The following is a 27807-nucleotide window of genomic DNA, read 5'->3' as shown; positions in this document are numbered from 1 at the left end:
ATTATTGAAATAAAATCAGAATCAATTTGATGAGTAACAATCATTAACCCTATGGTTTTATGCATTATTTTCCTTAGAGCATTGCCTTCTGCACATGAGAATTTCCTTCATTTCAAGGGATTTATTTGCCAAGACCAAATTAAGTTATTATGTTTATACGGAGTTTTACATTAGCAGGTTACCCCCCAGATAACCTTGATACCAGTCAATTCAACCTCCTTTGCTCTCCTCCCTCTCTTCATCAGCTGGACACCTATTACGTGTTTTGTGTTTTCTAAAGGGAATAAGCATGCATCCTCCTCCAGGATACAAAAAGCCGACAAAAAGAAGTAATGAACCTGCTGAACACTTTAGAGTCCATGTGCAAGTTGCAGATATTGTCACGTGACATATGCCAGGCAGTTCCTGGGAGAATTAAGAAAAGATCCCTGCCTTTGAGAACTTACAGTCTATTTTTTTGAAACCAGGTCGGGGAGTGTGTGACTAATAAGAAACCAACAGCCACATATGTGGCCAAGTGGGAGAGAGAATTAAGGGGATACTAAGCTTTAAAAAGTGGGCAGGATTCACAGTCTCTTGAAAGGCTTGACTTCATGATCTTGTAAGCGATCTAACTAACTATTCGAGGCTTTACATTCCATCGATCGCAGTCAGAATAAGTAGATCCCAAGGTAAGTTTCACGACCGCCAACATAACGTCACTACCTAGGAAACAGAGGTGCGCGCACCAAGTCCCCCCGGCCGCCGGAAAAGAGGGCGGAAGGGGTGGGGCTTCTCGGTGACGTCATAGGAGCGCCGCAGTCGGGGCGCACTTTGGCGTTTGGAGCGAATGCGGACCACTGAACGATGGCGGCCACTGATGCAGATTTGGGGTCTTTGGTAACGGATCTGTACGACGTGCAGGCTTTCAAATTTGGGAACTTCGTGCTGAAGAGCGGGCTCTCTTCTCCCGTCTACGTAGATCTGCGGGGCATCGTCTCTCGACCACGTCTTCTGAGTCAGGTGTCAGCCCGGGAAAGGGAAGAAAGGGGGGGGGGGTGGCGGAAAGAGAGACCAGCAGATGAGAAGGGTGACGGGAGGTGGGCTGAGGGTGAGAGCAAAAGAGCCAAGCAGGAGGGTCGACCCTACTGTCGGCCTGGGTAGTCCGTCTGAGAAACCCAAGATCCAGGAACTGTTAATTTCTTGGGGACAAAGAAAGCAGCCTGCTTTTTGACTCACCGACTTGGACACGTGCTTTGCAAGAGTCGGGACTCCAGTTTCAGGCCTCGTCTCGCACAGAAGTGGTTGAAGGAATTCTATGTATTTAATCTCGAGAAAATGAGATGTGGGGCAGAGAGAAAAAGGTGGTTGATAGAGAATTTAGTAGCTGCTCAAATAATCGGAATGGCTGCTGCCTGGAAGGGGGTTTCGATTTTGCACTGTGTCTAGGAGTAGGAATTAAGGCCTGAGGTTGGACATTTCATGGAGGCAGGGTTTTTTTTGGTGGGGAGGGGGTATCAATGTTAGGAAAAACTCTCTACAAAGTAGAGGTTACTAACATAGTGCTTCTCAAACTTTCAGTATATATGAATCAACTGGGGGTTTTGTTAAAAGGCATAATATGATTGAGTAGCTCCGAGGCAGGGCCTGAGGTCAGGCACTTCTAGCCGAAGGTGCAGACCACACTTTGAGTAGAAGAGTCTAAATGTGCTGTTTATTAGAGTTGCCACTAGCCACATGTGAATATTGAGCATTATGAACTTTTAAACTTAATCACATGTGGCTACCATATTGGACAGTGCAGATACAGAACATTTCAACCACCACACAAGCTCTATCTAGAAGACACACATAAGTTTTTCCTGTCACCTAAGGGCTTTCATGTTCACCGTTTGGTTATGAAAATGACTGAAGTACGAGTTGAGATGGGTTGGACTATGCGCACTATCGAGATTATTGCTCTGGTGCATCTCAACAGTGCTGACAAAGGGAATGACTAGGGAGTCTTCTTATAAAAAAAAACTTGGTATACTTTTTAACAAGTTGTCAGTTGATAGAAGACTGAAAATTATTTTTTGATACTAGGTCTTGGCGTGGGTGTGATTTTTGGTAGTTAATTTGGAAGGAGTCAAATATTGAGAGACCTGGCTATAACAGAACTTCTTTCATGACTACTTCATTCTAATAGGGTTTCTCAATATTTACACCCAAAAAAAGCAATAAAATTTACACTAAAGTCTAACTTCCTAGTAGCAAGTAATATTGAACTACAGTATACACATAAACGAATGCAAGGCGGGGGGAGGTACATTCATCTCACTAGGAAATGCATTTCTGAAATACTCAGTTTTTATGCTACTGTCAGAATTAGCAAATGCTGAATTTTTTTTTTTTCAATACTTGATTTATTTTTAGATAGAGGGGAAGGGAGGAAGAGAGGGAGAGAAACATCAGTGTGGTTGCCTTTCATGCACCCCCTATTGGGGACCTGGGTCTGTAACCCAGGCCTGTCCCCTGACTGGGAATCAAACCAGCGCCTGGCACTCAATCCACTGAGCCACACCAGCCAGAACAAAAAATACTGTTTTAATTAATTTTATGCTTTTAACAATTGTAAATGATTACTCAATACAGAAGAATTTTTAACCCTTAAGAGACAGTCACAGGAAAATTTCAATTTAGTATTTTTGTTGTATAGAACTAGTATAGAATAAAAGTTTTTTTGACATAAGTATATATTGCATTAAACTAAAATTATTTGGAAACATCGGAATGAAAATATGAGTTCTCCCAAAATGTAAATTTTTCCAAGTATCATAGTCTAGCATTTTCATTTTTTTAAAAATGGACATACTGAATATCAGATCACTATAGCATTTAGATCCGATTGTATTCACTTAAAAGAGTGATGTAACCGTTCTAGGATAATATGTTAGTGTTTTCAGCACTCTAGAAGTTACGTCTTTTACAACTTAAAAATATTCATAGATTTTTTTCAGCTCTTTAGAAATACCTGAGCAAAAAATTTTGAAGACCTCTGGTCACTAAGTAGCTCTGCTTGTTTGCTTTTCCTTTTTTAAAACAAGGTTGAGTTGGAGGATACATTCTACCATTAAAATGTGATGATGTGCCCTGCCCGGTGTGGCTCAGTGGATTGAGTGCTGACCTGCGAAACAAAGGGTCACCGGTGCAATTTCCTGTCTAGGGCACATGCCTGGGTTGTGGGCCAGGTCCCCAGTAGATGGAGCACAAGAAGCAACCACACATTGATTTCTCTATCTCCCCCACCTACCCTCTCTAAAAATAAATAAATAAAATCTTTTTTAAAAACTTTAAAAAATGTGATGATCTATGTGGAAAGGATATTATAAAATAGTGTCTCACAATAGGTTCTGTATTTATGAAACTTTTTTTAACATTTTTGTATTCTCCCATTGATTTTTTAAGGTATAATTTACATACAATATTATATTAGTTTCAGGTGTACAACAAAATGATTTAGTAATTGTATATATTGTAAAGTGATTGTTGGAGTAAGTCTAGTTAATATCCCTCATCATACATACTTAAAGAATATTTTTTATGGTGGTAACTTTTATGACCTACTCTCTTAACAACTTTCAAATACGCAATACAGTGTTATTAGCTATGGTCACCATGCGTATATTACATCCCTAGGGCATTTATTTTATAACTGCAAGTTTGTACCTTTTGACTGCCTTTACCCATTTCAGTCCAGCCCACGCCCAGCCCTCACCTCTGAAAACTACCAATCTGTTCTCTGTAAGTTGGATTTTTTACCTTTTTTTTTTCTTTTTTGGTTTCTTTGTTTTAGATTCCACATATAAATGAGATCATATGGTATTAGTCTTTCTCTGTCTGACTTGTATCTTCATCTCTTTGTCTGTTGATGGATGTCTAGGCTGCTCCCATATTATGGCTGTTGTAAATAACCCTGCAGTGAACATAGGAGTGCATCTATCTTTTCGAATGAGTGTTTTTGATTTCTTCAGGTAAACACCCAGAAATGGAATTACTGAGTCAAATGGTAATTCTATTTTTAATTTTTTGAGGAACTTCCATACTGTTTTTCATAAGGGTTGCACCAGTTTACAATCCCACCAGCAGTGATCAAGGCTTCCCTTTTCTCCGCATGCTTGCCAACATATGTTAATATATTGATGATGGCCATTCTGAAGGTGCGAAGTGATACCTCATTGTGGTTTTTTCTCTGATGATTAGTGATGTTGAGCATTGTACGGCTGTTGGCCATTTGTATGTCCTCTTTGGAGAAATGTCTATTCAGGTCCTCTGCCCATATTTTAATCAGTTTGTTTTTTCAGTGTTGTATAAATTTATTATGTATTTTGAATATTAACCCCTTACCAGATGTATCATTGGCAAATATCTTCTCATTCATCAGGTTTTCATTTTGTTGATGATTTCATCACTGTCAAAACTTTTCAGTTTGATGTAATCCCATTTGTTCATCCTCATATATATATTTAAAAAAAAATGATTAAGAGCAGTGTCAAAGAGTTTATTGCCTGTGTTTTCTTCTAGGAATTTTATGGTCTTAGGTCTTACATTACTTCAAGTCTTTAATCCATTTTGAGTTTTGAGTAATCCATTTACCTGTATATGATGTAAGAAAGTGATTGTTTCATTCTTTAGTATGTATCTGTCCAGTTTTCCCAGCTGCATTTATTGAAGAGCTGTTGTTACGTCGTTGTATAATCTTGCCTCCTTTGTCATAAATTAATTGACCATGTAAATGCAAGTTTATTTCTGAGCTCTCTGTTCTGTTGTGTTAATCTGTGTATCTGTTTAGTGAGAGTACCAGATGTTTCGATTACTGTATCCTTGTATAATTTATTATCAGGTAGCTTATACCTCCTACCTTGTTCTTTATATTGCTTCAGCTATTTGGGGTCTTCTGCGGTTCTATATAAATTTTAGGATTATTTGGTCTAGTTTTGTGAAAAACGCCATTGGTGTTTTGATAAGGATTGCATCAAATATGTAGGTTGCTTTGGGTAATATGGACATTTTAACAGTGTTAATTTTCCCAGTCCATGAACACAGTATGTTCTTCCATTTATTTGTGTCTTCAGTTTTTCTCTGCACTGTCTTTTAGTTTTCAAAGTATGAGTCTTTGTACCTCCATTAAATTTATTCCTAGGTATTTTGTTCTTTTTGATGCAAACGTAAATGGGATTGTTTTCTTAATTTCTCTTCCTGACAGTTCATTGTTAGTATATAAAAACACAACTAATTTCTGAATATTAATTTTGTATCCTGCAAATTTACTGATTTCATTTGTTGTAATTATGTTTTGGTGGAGTCTTTACTGAATCTCTATGTAGTATCATGTTATCTGTAAATAGTGACAGCTTTATTTCTTTTCAGTTTGGATGCCTTTTATTTCTTTTTCTCTATTAATGGCTAAGACTAGGACTTCAGATACTATGTCAAATAAAAATGGTGACATAAACATCCTTGTCATGTTCCTGATCTGAGGGATAAAGCTTACAGCTTTTCACCTTTGAGTAGGATGTTAGCTGTGGGTTTCTCATACATGGCCTTTATTATGTTGAGGTATGCTCCCCTATACCCACTTTGCTGAGAGTTTTTATTATAAATGAGTGTTTGATTTTGTCAAATGCTTTTCTGCATCTGTTAATATGATCATATTATTTTTACCCATTTTATGTAGTGTGTCATGTTAATTGATATGTGGATGTTGAACCAGCCTTGCATCCTGGGAATAAATCTCACTTAATCATGGTGTTTGACCTTTATAGTGTATTGCTGAATTAGGTTTGCCAATAATTTGTTGAGGATTTTGCATCCAAGTTCATCAGGGATATTGGCCAATAATTTTATTTTTTGTAATGTCTTTGCCTAGTTTTGATGTCAGGGTAATGCTGGTCTTACAAAATGAGTTTGAGAGCCATGCTTCCTCTTTAATTTTTTGGAATAGTTTGAGAAGTGTAAATATTAATTTTTCGTTGAAAGTTTGGCAAAATTCACCTGAGAAGAGATCTGGTCCAGGGCCTTTGTTTGTAGGGAGTGGTTCTTTTTATACCTCTCTGTGTTTTGTTTTGTTTTGTTTTGTTTTAATTATATTTTATTGATTATGCTATTAGAGTTCTCCTGAATTTTCCCCCTTTGCCACCCTCCACCTCTCAGCCCCCAGTCCCTCAGGCAATCCCCACACCATTGTTCATGCCCATGGGTCCTGCATGTAAGTTCTTTGGCTACTCCATTTCCTATACTGTACTTTACATCCCTGTAGCTATTCTGGAACTACCTATTTGTACTTCTTAATCTTCTCTCCTCTTCACTGATTCTCACCCTCCCCGCTCCCATCTGGCAACCATCAAAATGCTCTTTGTATCCATGATTCTGTCTCTGTTCTTCTTGTTTGCTTAGTTTGTTTTTTAAAGATTCAATTGTTGATCGATATGTATTTATTGCCATTTTATTGTTCATATTTTTTATCTTTTTTTTAAATAAGTCCCTTTAACATTTCATATAATGGTTTCATGATGATAAACTCCCTTAGTTTTTTTCTTGTCTGAGAAACTCTTTATCTGCCCTTCAATTCTAAATGATATCTTTGCTGGGTAGAGAAATCATGGCTGTAGGTGCTTGCTTTTCATGACTTTGAATATTTTTTGCCAATCCCTTCTAACCTGCAAAGTTTCTTTTGAAAAATCAGCTGACAGTCTTACAGGAACTCCCCTGTAGATAACTTAACTTCTTTTCTCTTGCTGCTTTTAAGATTCTCTCTTTATCTTTAACCTTTGGCATTTTAATTATGGTGTGTCTTGGAGTGGGCCTCTTTGCATCCATCTTGTTTGGGATTGTGTGCTTCCTGGACTTGCATGTCTACTTCCTTCACCAAATTAGGGAAGTGGGGGTTTTCTTCATTATTTTTTCAAATAGATTTCCAATTTTTTGCTCTTCCTCTTTTCCTTCTGGCACCCCTATGTTGTGAATGTTGGAGTGCTTGAAGTTGTCCCAGAGGCTACTTATACTATCCTCATACTATTGGATTATTTTTTTCTTCTTGTTCTGATTGGTTGTTTTTGGTTTCCTTGTGTTCCAAATCATTGATTTGAGTCTAGTCTTCATCCACTGTACTGTTGTTTCTCTGTAAATTGTTCTTTATTTCAGTTAGTGTATCCTTCATTTCTTACTGGGTCTTTATGCTGCTGAGGTCCTCACTGAGGTCCTGGAACATCCTTATAACCAGTGTTTTGAACTCTACATCTGGTAGATTGCTTATTTCCATTTCATTTAGCTCTTTTTCTGGAGTTTTGGTCTGTTTCTTCATTGAGCCATGTTTCTTTGTCTCCTTATTTTGGCAGCCTCCCTGTGTTTGTTTCTGTGTATTAAGTAGAGCTTCTTTGACCCTGTGTCTTGGAAGTGTGGCCTAAGGTAGTAAGTGTCCTGTAGCAAAGCATCCAGTAGCACACCCTCCCCTATCACCTAAGCTGGGTTTTTGAGGTGTGCCCTTTTTGTGGGCTAAGTATACCCCGCTCTTGTAGTTGAGCCTTGATTGTTCTTTGCAGATCAATGGAAGGGAGTTAGCCAGGCCAGTCAGCTGCAAGGAATGGCTGTAACCACTGACCACCAACCTCTACTATCCATGGAGGATCAGCCATGCAGGGGCAGGGTGGTGGTGCTCTGATTTGGTCTGTAGCTGTCCACTGGGTATGCAGGCTCTGAGTTTTCCTGGGAAGTATAGGGCTGTGTTTTTCCCGGGTCACCCTGCCTGAGCTATAAAACAGTCTGAAATGACTGCTGTTTGTGCTGGGCTTGGAGATTCCTAGGTGAAGCCAAGCTGTGAATCTAATCTGGCTGCTGTTAGAGCCAGGCCTGGAGCTCACTGAGGCCAGCTGTTGATTGTGTGAGAGGATTTAGGAAGTTGTGCAGCATGAGCCAAGACCAGTCATTCGTATGGAAAAGCAGCTTGAGTGGGCCTGTAAGTTGGGTGCAACAGAGTCTCTGGGGCTCTCCAAGGCAGGTCAAAGAGCATTAGCCAGGTTGATGGAATCTCAGATATAGCACCAGCTTGCAGGCTCTGTGAGGGGAGGGTTCAGAAAAGGATCATTGGCCTCCGCTTGCGTTGATGCCAGGCACTTCAGTTCCTCCCTGTCTGCTGCTGGTGCCTTTTAAGCTGCTACCAAGTGCTACAGCTCAAAGGTAGTGAGTCTGAGTAGGTGAGTCCATGTGTGGGCTCTTTAAGGGGAACTGCTTGGGACTCCAGAAGTTTCTTCCACCAACTTAATTCCTGCCAATTTTTGCAGCCAGAAGTTGTGGGGACTTACCTTCCTGGCACTGGACTCCTGGGCTTGGAGGCCTGGTGTATGTTTGGGAGTCCTCGCTCCCAAGATGTGCCTCCCAAATTTTTATCCACCACACATGGGTGTGGGACCAGCATGTTCCACATCTGTGCCCCTCCAACCAGTCTTGATGGATATGATTTCTTTAATCCTGTAGTTGTCAGACTTCCGTTCATTTTGATTTCTGACAGTTCTGAGTGATGGTAGTTCTGTATTTTAGTTATAATTTTGATGTGGTTGTGCAAGAGGTGAGCCATGCCTGCCTGTGCAGCCATCTTGACTGGGAGTCTAGAGTGTTTTTGATTACTGATTTAATTTTATTAGTAGGTAACACTGTCTTCAGATTTTCTGTTTCTTCCTGGTTCAGCCTTGGAAAATTGTATGTTCTTGGAATTGAGCCATTTATTTCAGGTTGTTCAATTTGTTGGCATGCACTTGTTTGTAGTATTTCCTTACAATCCTTTATATTTCTTTGATGTCAGTTGTCACTTCTCACTTCTGATTTTATTTGGGCCCTCTCTGTTTCTTGATGAGTGTGGCTAAAGGGTTATCTTTTTTTTTTTTTTTCCTTTTTTCAAAGAAACAGCTCTCAGTTTTGTTGATCTTTTCAATTGTCTTTTTAATCTCTATTTTGTTTATTTCTGCTCTGATTTTTATTGTTTCCTTCCTTCTACTCACTGTGGGCTTTGTGGGGTTTTTTGTTTGTTTTTGTGTTTTGGTTAGATGAAGGTGTTTTTTTTTCTCATGGTAGATCTGTATCACTGTAAAATTGCCTTTTATAACTGCCTTGGCTGTGTCCAACAGATTTGGGGTCCCTATATCTTCATTTTCATTTGTCTCAGTGTATCTTTTGATTTCTTCTGTGATCTCATTGTTAACCCACTCATTGTGTAGGGGCATGTTGTTTAGCCACCACATGTTTGTGTTTTTCAGTTTTCTTTTTGTAATTGATTTCTAGTTTCACACCATTGCGATTGGGGAAGATAGGAGACTTGTTTAGTGGCCTAACGTGTGGCCTACATTTCAGCCAGTGTGACTTTTGAGCTATCCTGGAAAATGTTCCATGTGCACTTCACAACTGCACCTTCTGCTGCTTTTGTGTGAAGTATCCTAAAAGTATTAAGTCCATGTGGTCTAATGTGCCATTTAAGGCTTATATTTCCTTGCTGGTTTTCTATCTGGAAGATCTGTCCATTGATATCAAAGGGATATAAAAGTCCTCTACTGTGACTATATTACTGTCAATATTTCCCTTTATGTCTGCAATATTTGCTCTATATATTTAGGTGTTTCTAGGTTGGGTACGTAGATGTTTGTGAAGGTTGTATACTCTTGCTGAATTGATCCAGTTATCATTATGAATGCCCATTTTTGACTTGTTCTGGCCCTGTTTTTCAAGTCTGTTTTGTCTGATAAGAATATTGCTCTCCTGCTTTTTTCTTTTTTCATTTTCATTTGCGTGAAATATCTTTTTCTACCCCCCTTTCAGCCAATGTGACACTCGATCTGAAATGGGCCTCTTATAGGCAGCATTTGTATTGGGTTTATTGTTTTATTCTTTTAGCCATCCTGTGTCTTTTGATTAGGGCATTTGGTCTATTTAAATTTAAAGTAATTATTGTAGTTATTGCCATTTTATTCATTGTTTGCTGATTGTTTTTGTAGTTCTTCTCTGTTCCTGTCTTACTCTTTTGCTCTCTTCTCTTGTGTGTTGATTACTGTCTGTAGTTTTTTAAAAAATTTCTTTCTCTTTATTTCTAGTATATCTCTGGAAGATTTTTGGTTTGTGATTACCATGTGCTTTACATATACAAAACTATGTTTATAGCAGCTTATTTTAAGTTGATGGTCGCTTAAATTCAAACACATTCTAAAACCACTACAGCTTCTGCCCCCTCACATGTTTATGTTTTTGTTTTTATTTTTAACTTTTGTGTGTGTATTTGTGTATATCCCTTAATTTATTGTTGTACTTAGACATGATCTTTCTACATTTGTCTTTTAACTTTCATGCTAGCTTTATTGTTGGTTCATCCACTGCTTTCACTGTTTGTCTTTGTCAGTGAAAATTTTTTCCCTTTCCTATTTTTCTTATTCACATTTTATATCTTTTCTATTTAAAGAAGTCCCTGTAATTTCTGGTAATACTGGTTTGGTGGTGACGAACTCCTTTAGCTTTTTCTTGTCTGGGAAAACCTTTCTTCTTTAATTCTACCTTGCTGGGAAGAGTAATCTTGTTTTTGTGTGTCTTCACTTTTTGTCACTTTGAATATTTTGTGCCAGTCCCTTTTAACCTGCAAACTTTCTGCTGAGAAATGAGCTTACAGCCTTATGGGAACTCCCATGTATGTAATTATTTGCTTTTTTTGTTGGTACTCTTAAGATTTTCTCTTTTCTTTAACTTTTGGTGTTTAATTATGATGTGTCTTGGTGTGGGCCTCTTCAGGTTAATCATTTTGGGGGACTCTCCGTGCTTCCTGAACTATTATGTCTATTTCCTTCTGCAGGTTAGGGAAGTTTTCAGTCATTATTTCTTGAAATAGGTGTTGGGATTTTTAGTTGTTGTTGTGTGTGTGTGTGTGTGTGTTTCTCTCCTCCTGAGAACCCTGTGATACAAATTTGATGTGCTTAATGTTGTCCCAGAGGTCCCTTAAATTGTACTCATTTTTTAAAATTCTTTTCTCTTTTTGCTGTTTTAACTGGATATTTTTCACTACCTTGTCTTCCAGACCTGATTGAATCTTCTACATTATTTAATCTGTGGTTGAGTTCCTCTGGTGTATTCTTCATTTCTTATTGGTTCTTTTATATTCAAGATCTCTTTGTGGAAGTCTCACTGAGTTCATCTATTCTCCTGAGTTTACCGAGCATCTTTATTTACCAACATTTTGAACTGTTTACCTGTTAGATTGCTTCTCTCCATTTCCTTTAGTTCTTTTGGTGGAGTTTTGTTTGTTCTTATGCTTGGGGCATGTTTCTTTGTCTCTTCAGTTTTGCTGATCCTCTGTTTGTATTTGTATTAGGTAGATCTGCTGTTGTTTCCAGGTCTTGAAAGAGTGGCTTTATAAAAGTTGTCCTGTGGGGTCAGTGCACAGCGCCCCCTGGTCACCTGAGGCTGGTGCTCCAGGGGTGTTCTCTCTGTGGGAATGTGTGCCTTCTTGTTATACTTGAGCCCCAACTGTTGCTAGCACATCAGTGGGTGGGGTTGACCCTCAGGCTAACTGGATGGGAGGGCCTGCTCTGACCACAGGCAGCCAAGCTGTTTTGCAGGGGCACACCCCAGGGAGCACAAGGTGCTTTGGCAAGGCTCTGGTGCCAGGCAAGGCCATCCATCAGGTGTGCTCGTGAGAAGCTGCTTGGGAGGGGCTCTGGTACTTACACGTATCAGCAGTTTTTTAGTGCTGGGTTTGGAGGCACATGGGGGAGGCATATATACTAGCCAAGGCTGGCTGCCACTCTTTCCAGGCTTGGGACAGTTTGATGGAAGCTATGATGGGAGCAGTGGCCAGCTGCCACTTGTGCTAGGCATGGGGCAGCTTGACTGGAGCCATGTTGCAGGCCACTTGGCAGGAGCTACAGTGTAAGCTGAAGCTGATTGCTGCTCATGGGGTTTGTGGACCTTCAGGAAAGTCTGTAGCACAAGGCTAGGGAAGTTGCTTTGGAAGAGGCTCCAGCTAAACGAGCAGGTTGAGTGGGGCAGGGTCTCAGGGAGATGCCAGGGCAGGGCGATTGGTATTAGCCAGGTTAATGAAGAGCAGTGTATTTTGTACTCGTCCATGCCAGGCCAGCAGGGTGTGAGGACAGTTGAACAAAGGAACAGTGGTCCCTGCCAGCACTTGCATCCCCTCAGAGAATTCTCTCAATCCCTTGCTTCCCCATCGCTCACCCTAAAGTCAGTTGAATCCCTCCCCATTATGACCCAGGCCCTTCGCAAGCTGCTGCCTCTGTATTGGAGCTTGGAGCAAGTTTGTTTGTACTTCAGCTGTTTAAGATCAGCGTCTCAGGTCTCCCATAATGCTGGGACGTAATCCCCACTGGTTTCCAAAGCCAGATGTTATAGGTATTCCTTTTCCTGGCTCAGGTCCCCCGGAGCCAGGGGGACAGGTGTGGGGCTTGAACCCTGTGCTCCTCAGTGAGGACCTCCATAGCCCTGTTTATTAATCCCTACCACCTGGGTATGGGACCTGCTCAGTCTGCATCTCCACCCCTCCTACCAGTCTCTGTGTGGCTTCTTTATATCCTTAGTTTTAGAAATTCTGTTCAGGTACTTTTTAGGTGGTTCTCAGTGATGGTTGTTCTATAATCTAGTTGCAATTTTCTGTGTTCATGGCAGAAGGTGAGTTCAGCGTTTACCTACTCTGCGATCTTGACTCTGCCACTTCCCTTTGAAATTTCAGTAGGGATTACATTGAATTTGTAGGCTGTTTTGGTAGTATGAGCATTCTAACAATATTGGTTCTTCCAATCCATGAGCATGGGATATCTTTCCATTTATTTGTCTTCAATTTCTTTCACGATTGTCCTCTTTTTTCCTAAAATTTTACTTATTTCTGTAGAGAGGAGAAGGGAGGGAGAAAGAGAGAAACATCGATTGTGAGAGATACATCTATTGGTTTTCTCTCACACACACACCCCCTACCCGAACTGGGGACCTAGCCCACATCCCAGGCACATGCCCTGACTGGGAATTGATCCGCTGACCTTTGGGTTCTCAGGCAGGCACTCAAACCACTGAGCCACCCTGGCCAGGACTCATGATGGTCCTAAGAGTTTTCAGTGTACAAGTCTTTGACATCCTTGGTTAAATTTGTTCCTAGGTATATATTTTTATTTTTGATATCAGTTGTAAATGGGATTGTTTGCTGAATTTCTCTTATGAAACTTCATTAACAACTGAAAACTTTCAGGAGGAAAATATAACTAGTAAGTGATAAAAAGGTTTAGATACTGAAAGCGTAATGGATTACCAAGGGAAGCTGGGAACCCTAGGGACCATCTTAGTCTTTGGGGTCAATGTCATAGCCTTCCCTTACACATTCTGTGTTGCCCTGAGAGCAGACCTTCAGTCTAGGTGAGTAGTTTCATTGTTGTGTTTTTATATTTGTAAATGGGTTTATGCAGAGAGTGATTTAACAAAAAGCCATATGTAGTTTTCTAATCAGCTTTGAGACTATTTCCCTAATGGGTTATATTACTGTCTTTGATGTTATGTTGCCTTATTTATTCACAATTTATAATAGAATAATAATAGCTTGTGTGTTCCTTTTTTTTTCCCCACAGGTTGCAGAACTTTTATTTCGAACTGCCCGAAATGAGGGGATCAATTTTGACACTGTCTGTGGAGTACCTTACACAGCTTTACCATTGGCTACAGTTATCTCTTCAGTGAACCAAATTCCAATGCTGATTAGAAGAAAAGAAACAAAGGATTATGGTAAAATAAAAGTAGTATAAGGATTAAGTTGATATGTAACTTCATATTGCTAGAATTTTTTCTTTTAGGCACAGCTTTTACCAGTCACCTTGAATATTTTTCATAGGTCCTTTAAGTTGTTATGGCTGTGGAATTTGTTCACCGTTTCTATAAATTAATTATCTTCCTTTCATTTAGAGTCTAGAGGTGAAATGGCAATGAAAAAAGTGTTTTTGCATTGTATCTGTGAGACCCAACATTTTTAACCAGCCCTTCCCTTGCCAGCAGAATGTTCTAAGAGCACTTTGCCAGTATATTTATATTTAAATTACATGAAGAGAAATGCATGAATAAAATTACTCAAAGCAATATACATGTCACATGGGATTCTTAATTTTTTTTTTTTCCATGGGCCACAGCAATAGGTTATCAGGTGGGTGTTTTCAATTTGTGGGCTTGCTTTTCAACCAAATCAATCTAAAAATATTGACACTGACTTGATACTTGATATTGAGGAAGTAATGAGTTTTTTTGTTTGTTTTGTTTTGTGTTGGTGTGGTGTAGTATTTCTGTTATTTTTTTTAAAAGAATCCTTACCTCCTGTGACTGCATTTAAGAAATTTTTATGATGAAATAATGATTCTGAGAATTACTTCTAAAAACTGTGTGGGAAGGGAGGGAGTGGGGATATTGCTGAAATAAGATTGATCCCTAATTTTTAAGTGACGAAGTGCTGTATTACAGGGTGTTTGTTAAACTATTTTGTCTAGTTTTATTTGTTCGAAATTGTCTGCTATAAAAAATAGTAAAAATACTTTTGCTGCTTGAAGGCACAGTATTTCTCTCTAGGAGTTGCTGCCCTTAAGGAAACTATTACTTCTGTATTCTTACTGTGTTCCTTCAAATACTTCTTATGCCTGTAACTACTTGCAGTCTTGTGTTGATTCAGTTAAACTTGACAGTTCTTCAAGGGGGAGGAAAGAAGTTAAGAGGAAAGGAAGGGGAAAAGGCAAAGATGTACCTGTGGTAAAGCTCCAAGAGTAGCCAAAATATTCACCAGTTCTATTTCTGTTTCAAAATAAGGCAAATTTGGTAGTGGAAAATATAAAAATGAGTATCTAAAAATGAGTCTATAAAGTCTACAGCCTGAGTTAGTTATATCTTTAGATTATCAGAAAATAGTTTATCTTGGGGGTTGGAGTGGGAAGGTGTATTTAGTCACATTGCATTATGTAGTTCATAAATTTGTAGTGACTCGTCTAACTGGTTGCTGAGTATTTTCCCTCCTGAATTTATACATGTAAAGGCCAATTTTCTGCCTGATCTTGAGTAAATGAACTGGTTCATTGATGGAAAAAGGAATGATTTCCTTGAGGATATCGTGTTATTTGTTTCATCACTTTCCCTTGATCTAGGTGATCTTGCTTAAGAAATCCCGTGTTTGGAATTTTGATCATAAACATGTTAAGTGGTTTTTATTTGCGTTTCAAAATAATTTGCCAGTTTTACTGTAAATATTCTGTATATGTAACTGACAATTTTGGGATACAGAGACACTGAATAAAACAGTAATTATGGCATATTGAAGATTCATCAGAAATAAAGAAGCTCCAAAGTAGATTTTCAGAAAATAAGTTTTAGATCATCTACCTCTTCATAAATACATGCCAAACTTATTTTGTAAGCTACATCTTGAGTTGAATGAAATATTAAATTGGAATCAATATAATTCTTTCTTGTCCAGGTACTAAGCGTCTTGTAGAAGGGGCTATTAATCCAGGAGAAAACTGTTTGGTCATTGAAGATGTCATTACCAGTGGATCTAGTGTTTTGGAAACTGTTGAGATTCTCAAGAAGGAGGGCTTGAGGGTCACTGATGCCGTGGTGCTGCTGGACAGAGAGCAAGGAGGCAAGGGTAATTTGCAGGCACACGGGATTCATCTCCACTCAGTGTGTACATTGTCCAAAATGCTGGAGATTCTTGAGCAACAGGAAAAAATTGATGCTGAGATGGTTGAGAGAGTGAAGAGATTTATTCAGGAGAACGTTTTTGCAGCAGCTGATCATAATGGTTCTCTCCCGTCTATAAAGAAGGCACCGCAAGAACTCAGCTTTGGTGTCCGTGCAGAGCTGCCCAGGATCCACCCAGTTGCATCGAAACTTCTCAGGCTTATGCAAAAGAAGGAGACCAACCTGTGTCTGTCTGCTGACATCTCAGAGTCCAGTGAGCTCCTGCAGCTGGCAGATGCTTTAGGACCCAGCATCTGCATGCTCAAAACTCATGTAGATATTTTGAATGATTTTACTTTGGATGTAATGAAGGAGTTAACAACTCTGGCAAGACACCATGAGTTCTTAATATTTGAAGACCGGAAATTTGCGGATATAGGAAACACAGTAAAAAAGCAGTATGAAGGTAAGTATTATTCAGGAATCTGCACGAATCAGAAATCCAGCTTAAATTTGCTGAAGAGAAAAGGAAACATACTGGCTCATATCACTGAAAGTCCAGCCATAGAACAGGCTGTCAAGCATGGTTGGATCCAGGAGCTCAAGTGATGTCTTTTGGACTTGCTTTCTCTTCTATCAGCTCTGCTTTCTTCCTTCTTCTTTCTCAGGTAGGCACACTCCTTATGCCAACCCCAAGTAAGTCTTTTAAACCTTTAGGTATAAAATAAGTAAAGGTACAGCTAACACCTTTACTGGCTTGCCTGGATAATGGGCCCCGCCCCTGGTAATGTGAGGTTAACTCTGTGTAAACTTTCATAAGCTGAGATCTGGCCAAGCATAATTCCCCAAAAGAAAATGGATGTGCCAAGGCCAGGAGATGGGGCATGGGTTCTAGGCCTGCAAAAATGACAGAGGTTGGCCCTGGCAGAACACAGCAAGTTCTGATATTTGAAGACTAAAAATTGAAGATACAGGAAACAGTAAAAAGGTAGTATAAAGTTGTAGCATTTATTTTTATCAGAAAAAGATTTGTTGATATACATTCTTGTAAAAAATTATGTTAAATAGGAACTCAAAGTAGAGCATATCAAAGTAGAGCCTATGCTGGTTGAAAAAAACTGCTTAATTCTCTACCTGTTCTTTTTTGCAAATTCCCGCCATAATGTACATATCTAATGCTTTTTTTCCCCTTTTAACCTAATATTTTATTTTATCATGCTAACAACACTTATAGGCATTTTTCAAGATAATTTTTTTTAAGTAATGCATATTCTTAAGCTATTTCTTTAGAATCGTTTTGTCTATAAATGATTTTTTATGTGCTTAAGATGTCCTGCTTAGTTTATTGACCGATGTAAAAGTTACGCAAACTTTTTATAGCTTTACATATAGTCTTTTAAAAAATCGATTAGGGTTATTTCTATCAGCTTTTAAAACCAATTCAATTGCCTATTGAAATTTGAAGGACTAAAGAGACCTTAGGAACAGGTGGAAGATTTGATAAATGGTAAAGTTGCTGCAAGATCCCTGCAGAATGAAAATTTGTCATCTTCCTAGGACTTTCAACATGTTGATATCTTTGATGCATAAACACCCATCCTCACCGCAGTCCATTTCTTTGTTTTTAAAATTTTTTCCACATTTCTTTTTTAATTTAAATCTTTTTTGTATTTTTTTACATTACCTTTTAGTCCCCTATACCCTCCTTCACCGCCCCTCCTCCCCCATTTCTAACTGTGTAAGTTTTATTGGTGGTCACAAGCTTCAGCCTACAAGGAAAAATAATCTTAATGTTGCTTGTAAACGAAGTGCAGACCTTGCAGGATTTTTTTCTCATTGTGATCACTTAACTAACTACTAAGTAAGCAGATAAGTTTCACACTTAGAATCATAGGTCCACTGAAACATTAAAATTCTTGAAGTGTTTCACTTTCATTAATGCATTACTAGGAGATTATTTCATCTTGTAATTAGTTGGGAAAAAAGTTAAAAGGGTTTTGTGTGAAATTTAACAAATGTTTTCCCCACTGTCCTTCTTCCAAGGTGGTGTCTTTAAAATAGCTTCCTGGGCTGACATAGTAAATGCTCATGCGGTGCCAGGCTCAGGCGTTGTGAAAGGCCTGAAAGGAGTCGGCCTGCCTTTACACCGGGGGTGCCTGCTCGTTGCGGAAATGAGCTCTGCCGGCTCCTTGGCCACAGGGGATTACACTGCAGCGGCGGTATGTGACACAGGGCCTGGGCTGTTACACTGCCTGTTACAGAGGAAGAGAGTAGCTTAGTTTGGGGTCTGTGAAAACCTGCTGAAAAAAAGTCAGCTGTTGTTTGTGTGATGGTATATTAATACTAGTTGGCTAGAGTTCCCTGATAATTATTAGCATTTTATACTTTGTAGTGTACCTTGTAGTGGACACTTGGAAGATTTAAGTTGTATGTGCAGGGGAGAAACATTGAAACATAGATATTTGGTCAAATCAACATCTGCCCATAGCTTAACTGACCTTTAAGATAAAGTAGCTTTGTTTCATCTCACTGTGGGTTAAAATTGAAGAGCTTCTTCCCAGACATGCAACACCTCAGAATCTCCCAAGTCCCCAGAGACACATTCTCAGGGCAGCAGCCCACACGCACTGGCCTTTCCTTTTTCAGTCTTTGACATTGGTTGGTGTTGTATGGGAAAGCTCATAACTCGAGTCCAGACACCTTGTTTTCTCCAATAACTCCCCCATTACTAAAAGTTCTTAAGATACTGTACACATTAATATCCAGCACCCACCCGTGCATGCCAGAACAGAATGAGAGGCTAACTAATTAAAAAGATTCATAGTTGGATAGATCACCTTTATAGGTACTTTACTTTTAAAAGTAACAGAAAATTTTACTTTAATAATATTTTAATTTTTACATGGGAATTCATTTTTTCATATCCTTTCAAATACTGTCTGTGAAGATTTCATATGGCCCTAGGACCAGGTTTTAACCCCAGCCCTGAATTGTCCATAAATGTCTGTGATTTCCCAGCTGTCCTAGCAGAGGGTCTGGGAGTCATTCTGGGAGTCTGGGTCTGACTCTAGGACAAGATGTTGCCTTCTGGGAGGGAATAGTACTGGTGACAAGAAAACAGTGTAAGTCTCATGGAAGAACCAAATTAGGAAGCCAGACAAACCTTCTAAAGAAATTTCTGTGAATATAGGGTAATGGTATAGAAATTGTGGAGACCTATTATTAGCAAACATTGAAGAAGAGGGAAAGCAGTGGAGTCGAGATTTCTTTAGCTCTTGACCACATAGCTTTTTATGTGGCAGTTATCCTGGAATATGGAGTACCCTGTGTAGCTAGGCATTAATCTTCAATGTGGTTTTATGCCATTTAGAAATGTATTCTAGAGTACTTTCCTCATATCCTTTTTGTAATTAGGTGGATCCCCCAAGTATTATTACAAATAAGTAATTATGTAGCATCTAGATCCTGGACACATACTACTTGGTATGTATACTACTTGGTATAGGATTTTCAATGTTTTTAGGGTATAGTGAGATGGGAGAAGGGGAGAGATGGGGTCAATGGAGCAAGTATACAAATTCATATCTAAGATTACCCATTTTAGATATAATGAGTTTAATAGGAAATGAGAAAAGACATCTATAAAACAGCAGAGTTTCTCACTAGTTACTAGTGAGTTTTTTAATTTACTTATAGAACTATTATTCTTTGTGATTAACTACATTCTTGTAATTTGTCCTGTTACATTCCATTTAGGTTAGAATGGCTGAGGAGCATTCTGAATTTGTGATTGGTTTTATTTCTGGCTCCCGAGTAAGCATGAAACCAGAATTTCTTCACTTGACTCCAGGAGTTCAGTTAGAAGCAGGAGGTAAGTCTATCCCTTGGTCCTGATTCTTCCAAAATGTTTCTTTATCCAAGTCAGAGAAGGCAAAATGAAATTTTGTGTGTTGTCATAAAGTTGATAAAAGAGAAAACTTGTTTGTCCAGAACAGTAATAACTGAGCTCTTTGGCCTGGTGATACTGACCTAGGTACACAGAATATTGGCTTGGCCCAAAAGTTCATTTGGTTTCTTCCATAAGATGGCTCTAGTAGTCCTGGCTGGTGTGCCTCAGTGGATTGAGTGCTAGCCTGTGAACATAAAGGTCACTGGTTCGATTCCCAGTCAGGGCACATGGGTTGCAGGCCAGATCCCCAGTTGGGGGTTTGCAAGAAGCAACTAATCAATGTATCTCTTGAACATCAATGTTTCTCTCCCTTTCTTTCTCCCTTCCTTCCTCTCTCTCTATAAATAAATAAAATCTTAAAAAAAAAAAAATAGATGGCTCTAGTAGTGCTCAGCTGTCTTTAACTTCATTTGAAACAATTTTGTTAGATTGTATTGTGACAGCTGTCATATCAGCAGGCATTTAAAAAAATATCAATATTGGTGAGTTTTTGTGTAGCAATTTTAATATTGAAGATGGAAGAAAATACGCAACATTTTCAGCATATTATGCTTTATTATTTCAAGAAAGGTGGAAATGCAACTAAAACACACAAAAGAGATTTGTGCAGTGTATGGAGAAGGTGCTGTGACTGAGCAACGTGTCAAAAGTGGTTTGCGAAGTTTCGTGCTAGAGATTTATCACCGGACAATGCTCCATGGTTGGGTGGATCAGTTGATGTTGATAGAGATCAAATCAAGACATTAATTGAGAACAATCAGCATTATACCATGTGGGAGATAACACATACACAAAATATCCCAGTCAGTGAAGTTTTTGGTGAAAATGAAAAATGTGTCTTATTTTACAAAAAATCCCAAATGGTCTTTTTGGCCAACCCAATAGCTTACAGTCTAATTTTAGGATGAAAATTCAGAAAACTGCTTTTCATTGAAATGTACCCAGATATTTTAGTTGTGTTTCCCAACTGATGTTCTGAATATGCTGCCAAAGAAGGTGTTCCATGGCTCCAGGAAGAATGCACCAGGCTAAACAAAATCACATGTTTGCTGCTTTGTTAGACGACTTTGCAGAGCCTTTGATGTTCTGTTGTCTGTTATGACTCCAGTGTGGAGATATATGGTTTGTCATGTCTCCCAAGCTTATTTGAACATGTAACACTTTCAGCAATCTAAGAAACACAGTTGCAGTGGCTAAAAGCAGTCCAGATTTTCTCACTGATGTTCTCATCAGTAGAGGAGTAATCGAGGTTATAAAAATACACATATTTAAATATCCTTCGAGACTCAGCAAAGCTGCTTCTGTTTTGAATGTGGAAGAAATGAGACTTGGAAAACTTTTTTTTTCCCCCAGAAAAGGCTATTCAAGAAACATTGCTTATCATGGGTATGGGAATTTACTCTGTCCTGCTTTCCATCTCTTTCCTTCTTTATGGATTAGGCTTAAGAAGTTGGAGACTGGAACTCTGAGCAGTAGGGTTCTTAGCAAAACTAAAGTGAAAACATTTATGCTTATTATCCCTCAGAGTAGTTTGTCAGGTTGATACTCTGATGTGTTTACACTGAAAAGTTTAAAAGGTGACTTTAAAAATATGAAGAGAATTATACTAGTCATGCTTGTGTGACTCATACTCATCTCTCCTCCATACCAGTCTTTCCCCAGGCTACCTTGCTTTCCTCTCCAGAGATAATCATGTAACTGGTGTGACATGTATCCCTGCATACCTTTGGCTTTGTGTGTGCTTACACACACACACATAGAGTTTGGAGAATGTTTTGTATCTGCACCTCTATTACATTTCCACATCTAGAGTGACCTTGTACCAACTGCACAGTGTTTCCTAGTTAGGATTGGTCCATAATATGTTTAAGTATTCCCATGTTGATGCATTTGGACTGTTAACAAACAATGAACATCCTTGTATATATTTTTTTCTGGAGTAGTCTTCTAGGCTAGGAACCCCTAAGGAGGAGAGCTCTTTCTGAAGATTGCTTATCCTCCAGCACAGTGCCCTTTGCTACATAAATATTCTGTAAGTATTTATGCAAATGTTGAAGGAATGGACACTGCGCTTTTTAGGAACAAGTCAAAGAGTCGGTATTTCTGTAACTGGGATCACAACACACAACATCATGATTGAGGGCATGAGTTTGGTAAACCTTGGTTTTCTTTTTAAATTCAAATACTAGAACTAGAATACTAGAATAGTAGATACCCATTAATCTTGAAGGGGCCCATTATTTTATATAAATCATATAACCACACTTAAAGAAGGTACTGCCTTTTGGGGATTTTGTTTCTAATCAAGGACTTTAAACAAAAAACATTACAGAAGGTTAATCAGAGAGAAAACTAATGAGAATTCAGATAAATTAATGAATGATAGATGTACCCCAAGGTTATAGAACGTCAGAGGTCTCAGTTTCTCAAGCCTCATGTTACTGATTCTGTACCCTGTAGAGCAGACTTCAGTGGGGTGACTCGTCTCTGTAAGGCTTTCTAACAGTTGCCTCAGTACTCAGCTTTTGACTTTTTAAAAAACGCCACATTTGTGCTGAACGTTTTCTGGGTCAGCTTTGGATTTCTGGCCCTTCTGTTTAGTAACATATGTCTTTGGACAGGTCACTTTATTTCAGTCTCATTTTCTTGATCTTGTAAAATGGGGACAGTAGTGTTATTGAGAGGCTTAAGTGAGATAATGTGTTTAAAGCACTTAACCCAGGCCCTTGATACAAGGTAAGCATAAGCACGCTATGCTTGTCAGCTGTTAATGTTCATTGTAAGCCCCACAATACTTTGAATAGATAGTACAGTTAGGATCTAGGCTTTTAAGGATATTTAAAGCATTTTTAATTTGAGAGAAAATAAGGCATTTAACAGAAGGCTTCTAGAACAACAGAATTTTAAAAAGGAAAAGAATGAGTTTCTGGTTCAGAATGGCAATGTATGAAGTCCTGAACTTACCTCCTCTCACGGACGAAGTCTTATAGCTACATATGGAACAGTTTCCTCTGGGAAAAAAAACAAAACTAAAGGCTAACTAAGCAAGGACTACACATCTAGCAAATAAGAAAAAAGCCATCTAAGTTAGTAGGAGAGGCTGGAGCACAATCTCACCATAAACTTCACCCTTGACATGGCAGTCTACAACTGGGAGGGTTTGAACTGCACATGCAGACATCCCAGCTTTTAAGATCTACACCTGAGAGATGAGCCTCCAGAACATCTAGCTTTAACACTAAAGGGCTTGTGTCCACGAGACCCACAAGACTGTAGTGATGGGAGAAATGGCTTTTAAAGGGGTAGCCCAGTCAGACTCACCTGCCCCAGGGCCCGGCTTAGGCAGCTGAGGGTACCCAGGGATTAGGTAAAAGAGGCTCATTTACCGATATAAAAAGTGTCGACCTGCGGGGAAGGCATCTAATCTAACACACATTTAAGAGCTTGCCAGAATATTCTCCAGGGATGGAGACTAGTGGGCACCGTCTTTATGCTCTCCCTCTGCTTTGCTCTAGCTAGTGGGAACCATCTCTATTTTTTTTTAATACTAGGCCTTTAACTCCCCACTTACATCATGGATAGATCCACCTAGACAGAAAAATCAGTAAGGAAACATTGTTTTTACTTAAGGAACATGTTAGAACAGGTATATTTCAAACATTCCATCCAAAAGCAAGAATACACACATTCTTCTCAAGTGCACATAGAATACTTTCCAGGATAGATCACAAAACAAGGCCACAAAACAAAGGCTTAATAAATTTAAGAGGATTGAAATCATACCAAGCATCTTTTCCGACCATAGTGGTGTGAAATTAGAAATCAGTTATAAGAAGAAACTGAAAAATTCACAAATACGTGGTCACTAAACAACTTGCTACTGAACAACCTATGGGTCAAAGAAGAAACCAAAACAGAAAAGCCTTGAGACAAACAAAAATGGAAATACAACATATAATTTAGAAGATGCAGCAAAAACAGTTCTAAGAGGGGAAATTGAGAGTGATAAATTTCTACTTAAGAAACAAGAAAAATCTCAACATTGCACCTGAAGGAACTAGAAAAAGAACATACGAAGCTCAAAGTTAATGGAAGGAAATAAGGATCACAGAAAAAAATAGAGACTGAAAAGAGAATAGATAAAAATTGATAAGACTAAGCTGGTTTTTGAAAAGATTACAAATCTTTAGCTAGACTCACCAAGAAAAAAAGAGAGAGGACTCAAAATCAGAAATGAAAGAGATGTTTCAACAGATACCACAAAGGATCATAAGAGACCACTATGAACAATTATATGCCAACAGATTTGACAACCTCTAAGAAATGGATAAATTCCTAGAAACATAAACCAACCAAGACTGACTCATGAAGAAATAGAAAATCTGAACACTGATTACTGGTAAGGAGACTGAGTTGCTAATCAAAAAAACTCGTAGGACTAGACAGCTTTATTGGTGAATTCTAACATTCAAACCAGGATCAATACCAATTCTTCTTTCTCAAACTCTTCCAAAAAATAGAAAAAGATAGAATGCTTTCAAACTCATTTTACCAGGCCAGCATTACCCTGATAACAAAACCAGATAAGGACACCATGGAGAAAGAAATTTACAGTTCAATATCCTGATGAACATAGATGTAAAAATCCTTAACAAAAATATTACCAGACTGAATTCAAAAATTCATTAAAATGATCACATACCATGATCAAGCAAGGTTAATTCTACAGATTCAAGGGTGGTTTAAATATACAAATCAGTGTGATATACCACTTTAACACAGTGAAGGATAAAAATCACATGTTCAATAGATGCAGAAAAAAACTGATAAGATTCAACATCCATTCATGATAAAGACTCAACAAAGTGAGTAGAGGGGAACTCTCTCAACATAATACAGACACCATTAATGACAAGCTCACAACTAACGTCATACTCAGTGGCGAAAAGCTAGAGCTTTTTCTCTTAGGAACAAGATGAGAATGCCCACTCTCACCACTTTTATCCAATGTAGTTTTGGAAGTCCTAGCTATAGAAACTAGTCAAGAAAAAGAAACAAAAGGCATCCAAATTGTAAATGTAGAAGTAAAATTGTCACTGTTTGCAGAGGACATGTATTATATAGAGAGAATCCTAAAGACTCCACAAAAAAACTGTTGTAAATAATAATCAGTAAACTTGCTGGATACAGAGTCAATATACAAAAATATGCTGCAGTTCTATACACTAATAACAAAAGGGAAATTAAGAAAACAATCTTATATACAGTTGCATCAAAAATAATAAAATACCTAGCAAAAAATTTAACCCAGGAGGTGAAAGACCTGTACATTGAAAACTACAAGACACTGATGAAAGAAACTGAAGACACAAATATATGAAAAGATGTTGTGTGCTCATGGATTTGAAGAATTAATATTATTAAAATGCCCACACTACCCAAAGAGACCTACAGAGTCGATGCAATCCCTATCAAAATTCCCATGACATTTTTCATAGAAATAGAATAAACAATTCTAAAATGTATATGGAACCACAAGAGACCCTGAATAGCCAAAGCAATCTTGAGAAAGAAGAGCAAAGCTGGAGGCATCATACTTCCTGATTTTGTATTATATTAAAAGCTATAGTTATCAAAACATTATAGTACTGGCATAAAAACACACATAGATGAATGAAACAGAATGGTCAATTAACTTATGACAAAGCCCAGAATATGCAATGAGGAAAAGACAGTTTCTTCAATAAAATGTTGGGAAAACTGGATAGCTTCACTATCTTACACGATACACAAAAATTAACTCAAAATGGATAAAAGACTTGAATGTAAGACCTAAAACCATAAAACTCTTAGAAGAAGACATAGGTGGTAAGCTCCTTGACACTGGCCTTGGCAATATTTTTTTTTTTTAATTTGACATCAAAGGCAAAGGAAACAAAAGCAAAAATGAAGTAGGACCACATCAAACAAAAATGTTTTACACAGCAAAGGAAACCATCAACAAAATGAAAAGGCAGCCTACTCAATGGGAGAAAATATTTGCACATTGTTTATCTGATAAGGGGTTAATATCTAAAATATATACACTAAATAACAGGCAAACAATTGGATTTAAAAATGGACAGATCTGAAAAGACATTTTTCCAAAGAAGACATATAGTTGACAAGCACATGAAAAGATGCTTCAAGTCACTAATCATCAGGGAAATACAAATCAAAACCACAGTGAGATGTCATCTCACACCTGCTAGAATGGCTATTATCAAAGGTCAAGAAATTAAGTGTTGGTGAGGATGTGGAGAAAAGGGAACTCTTGTGCACTGTTGATGGAAATATATATTGGTGCAGCTACATATAGTTTATACTATACGGGACAGTATGAACAGGTTCCTCAAGAAATTAAAAAAGAACTACCATATGATCCAGCAATTCCACTTGTGGATATTTGTCTGAAGAAAGCAAAAATCTAACTTGAAAAGGTATATGCACCCCTGTTTATTGCAGCATTATTTATGATAGCCAAGATATGGAAACAACCTAAGTATCTGTTGATGGGTAAATGGATAAAGAAATTGTTTTATGGAATATTAGTCAACCATAAAAAAGAATGAAATCTTTCCATTTGCCAGAACATGGATGGACCTCAAGGGCTTTGTGCTAAATGAAGTAGGTCAGAGAACGACAAATACCATATATGCTCACTTACGTGTGAAATCTAATTAATGAGCTCATTGATACAGGGAACAGATCAGTGGTTGCCAGAGCTGGGGTTGAGGAGGGGGGCAAATGGGTAAAGGGGCTCAAAAGGTACAAACTTCTGATTATAAAGTAAGTCATGAGGATGCAATGTACAGCAAGGCAACTGCAGTCAGTAACACTGTATTGCATATTTGAAAGTTGCTAAGAGTAAATCTTAAATTCTCACACAAAAGAAATTTTTGTAATCATGCAAGGTGGTGGATGTTAAGTAGGTTTATTGTGGTGATCAGTTTGCAATGTATACAAATATTGAATCATTTTATTGTATACCTGAAGCTAATATCATATGTCAGTTATACCTCAATAAAAAAATACATAAAAAGAATGAAAACGCAAAAATTAAGGATTAGACTTTGTATACAGGGTGGGACAAAAGTAGGTTTATAGTTGTGAGTACACAAAACACAGTCTATTTGTGTATTATTATTTATTATTTTCCATACAAACAACTGTAAGCCTGCTTTTGACCCACCCCGTACAGTCAGAGTACTTGATGGGGTTGTGGTAGAAAGGTTCACGTATGTGGCCATGGTCCCAGTAAATGTCTTGTGAGGACTTAACCAATAGTGTCACTGATTCTGAGATGTGTACTAAAATTGTCTTCAACTGTAGGCTTTTTTTTTTTTTTAATACTGTTAAACTATAAGTGCTCTACAGTTGGACGTTGGGAAGGTGTTGGTTAGCTTCTTTCTGCACTGTGGAGGTCTCTGGCCCGTCTGGAGTCTGTCTCTCTACTTGCATTTGTTTCCTCACCGTGCAGAGGAGCATGGAAAGCAAGAACATAGTTTTGTTTAAAGCTGGTTAGGTACTTTTCCAGAAAAGTGATGGGTTTTCTCATGTTTTGTATTGTGTTAAATGGTAACTTTTGTGTTTTTGCAGGTGATAATCTTGGCCAACAGTACAATAGCCCACAAGAAGTTATTGGCAAACGGGGTTCTGATATCATCATTGTAGGCCGGGGCATACTAGCATCAGCTAATCGTCTGGAAGCTGCTGAGAGGTACAGAAAAGCTGCCTGGGAAGCCTACTTGAGTAGACTTGGCGTTTGAGTGTCTCAGAGCCCATCTTCTGGAGAAGGATTTGAAGACCCGTTGTCTCCTGAGATGTACTGCCTGGGAATAATAAGCAGCTTCGATACTGTTTGGATTCTTCTGTCAGAATGACTTCCAAAGTTACCAAAGTATTTAGGAAATATTGCATGGCTGGAATCCCTGCATTATTGCTGTAATAAGTTCATTTTTAAGCATTCTTTTAATGAGACTCATGTTGGCTAGGCAATTATAGTCCTATCTGTGTTAAAGTCTTCCACATTCGAGGATCCCCCACTACCTCTAGGTTAGATTTCTTGATTTCTTTTAATTGCCATGACACAAAAATTTTAGGACATACGGGGTACAACATTT

The 27807-nt window shown here is 38.3% G+C and overlaps 1 protein-coding gene across 3 annotated transcripts; it reads left to right on the top strand.

Moving 5' to 3' along the window:
- The first annotated feature begins 811 nt into the window (after window positions 1-811).
- Window positions 812-27807, top strand: UMPS (uridine monophosphate synthetase). 3 transcript variants are annotated; one of them, XM_054575186.1, is made up of 6 exons: window positions 812-1002; window positions 13614-13767; window positions 15491-16162; window positions 17740-17915; window positions 19453-19567; window positions 27284-27807. In XM_054575186.1, exons 1-6 carry the CDS (start codon window positions 847-849, stop codon window positions 27451-27453), a joined length of 1443 nt encoding a protein of 480 aa, XP_054431161.1. In that variant the 5' UTR covers window positions 812-846; the 3' UTR covers window positions 27454-27807. The 3 variants fall into 3 exon arrangements, with proteins under 3 accessions (XP_054431161.1, XP_054431163.1, XP_054431162.1); XM_054575188.1 differs by lacking the exon at window positions 812-1002 and adding an exon at window positions 3925-3992; XM_054575187.1 differs by lacking the exons at window positions 812-1002; window positions 13614-13767 and adding an exon at window positions 14106-14179.

The sequence above is a fragment of the Pteronotus mesoamericanus genome, unplaced genomic scaffold (assembly GCF_021234165.1).
Source record: "Pteronotus mesoamericanus isolate MK-2021 breed Mesoamerican mustached bat unplaced genomic scaffold, CSHL_Meso_final contig_27, whole genome shotgun sequence".
NCBI lineage: Eukaryota > Metazoa > Chordata > Mammalia > Chiroptera > Mormoopidae > Pteronotus > Pteronotus mesoamericanus.
The sequence above is the reverse complement of the archived record's forward strand: the minus strand, read 5'-3'. Positions and strand labels throughout refer to the sequence as shown.

What these genes read in the sequence shown, in the direction of transcription:
- UMPS (XM_054575186.1), top strand. Translation starts at nt 847, where the DNA reads ATGGCGGCCACTGATGCAGATTTGGGGTCTTTGGTAACGGATCTGTAC. An exon ending in AAAAGAAACAAAGGATTATG is followed by an intron (nt 13,768 to 15,490) that starts GTAAAATAAAAG and finishes TTTCTTGTCCAG; the next exon opens with GTACTAAGCGTCTTGTAGAA. An exon ending in AGTAAAAAAGCAGTATGAAG is followed by an intron (nt 16,163 to 17,739) that starts GTAAGTATTATT and finishes CCTTCTTCCAAG; the next exon opens with GTGGTGTCTTTAAAATAGCT.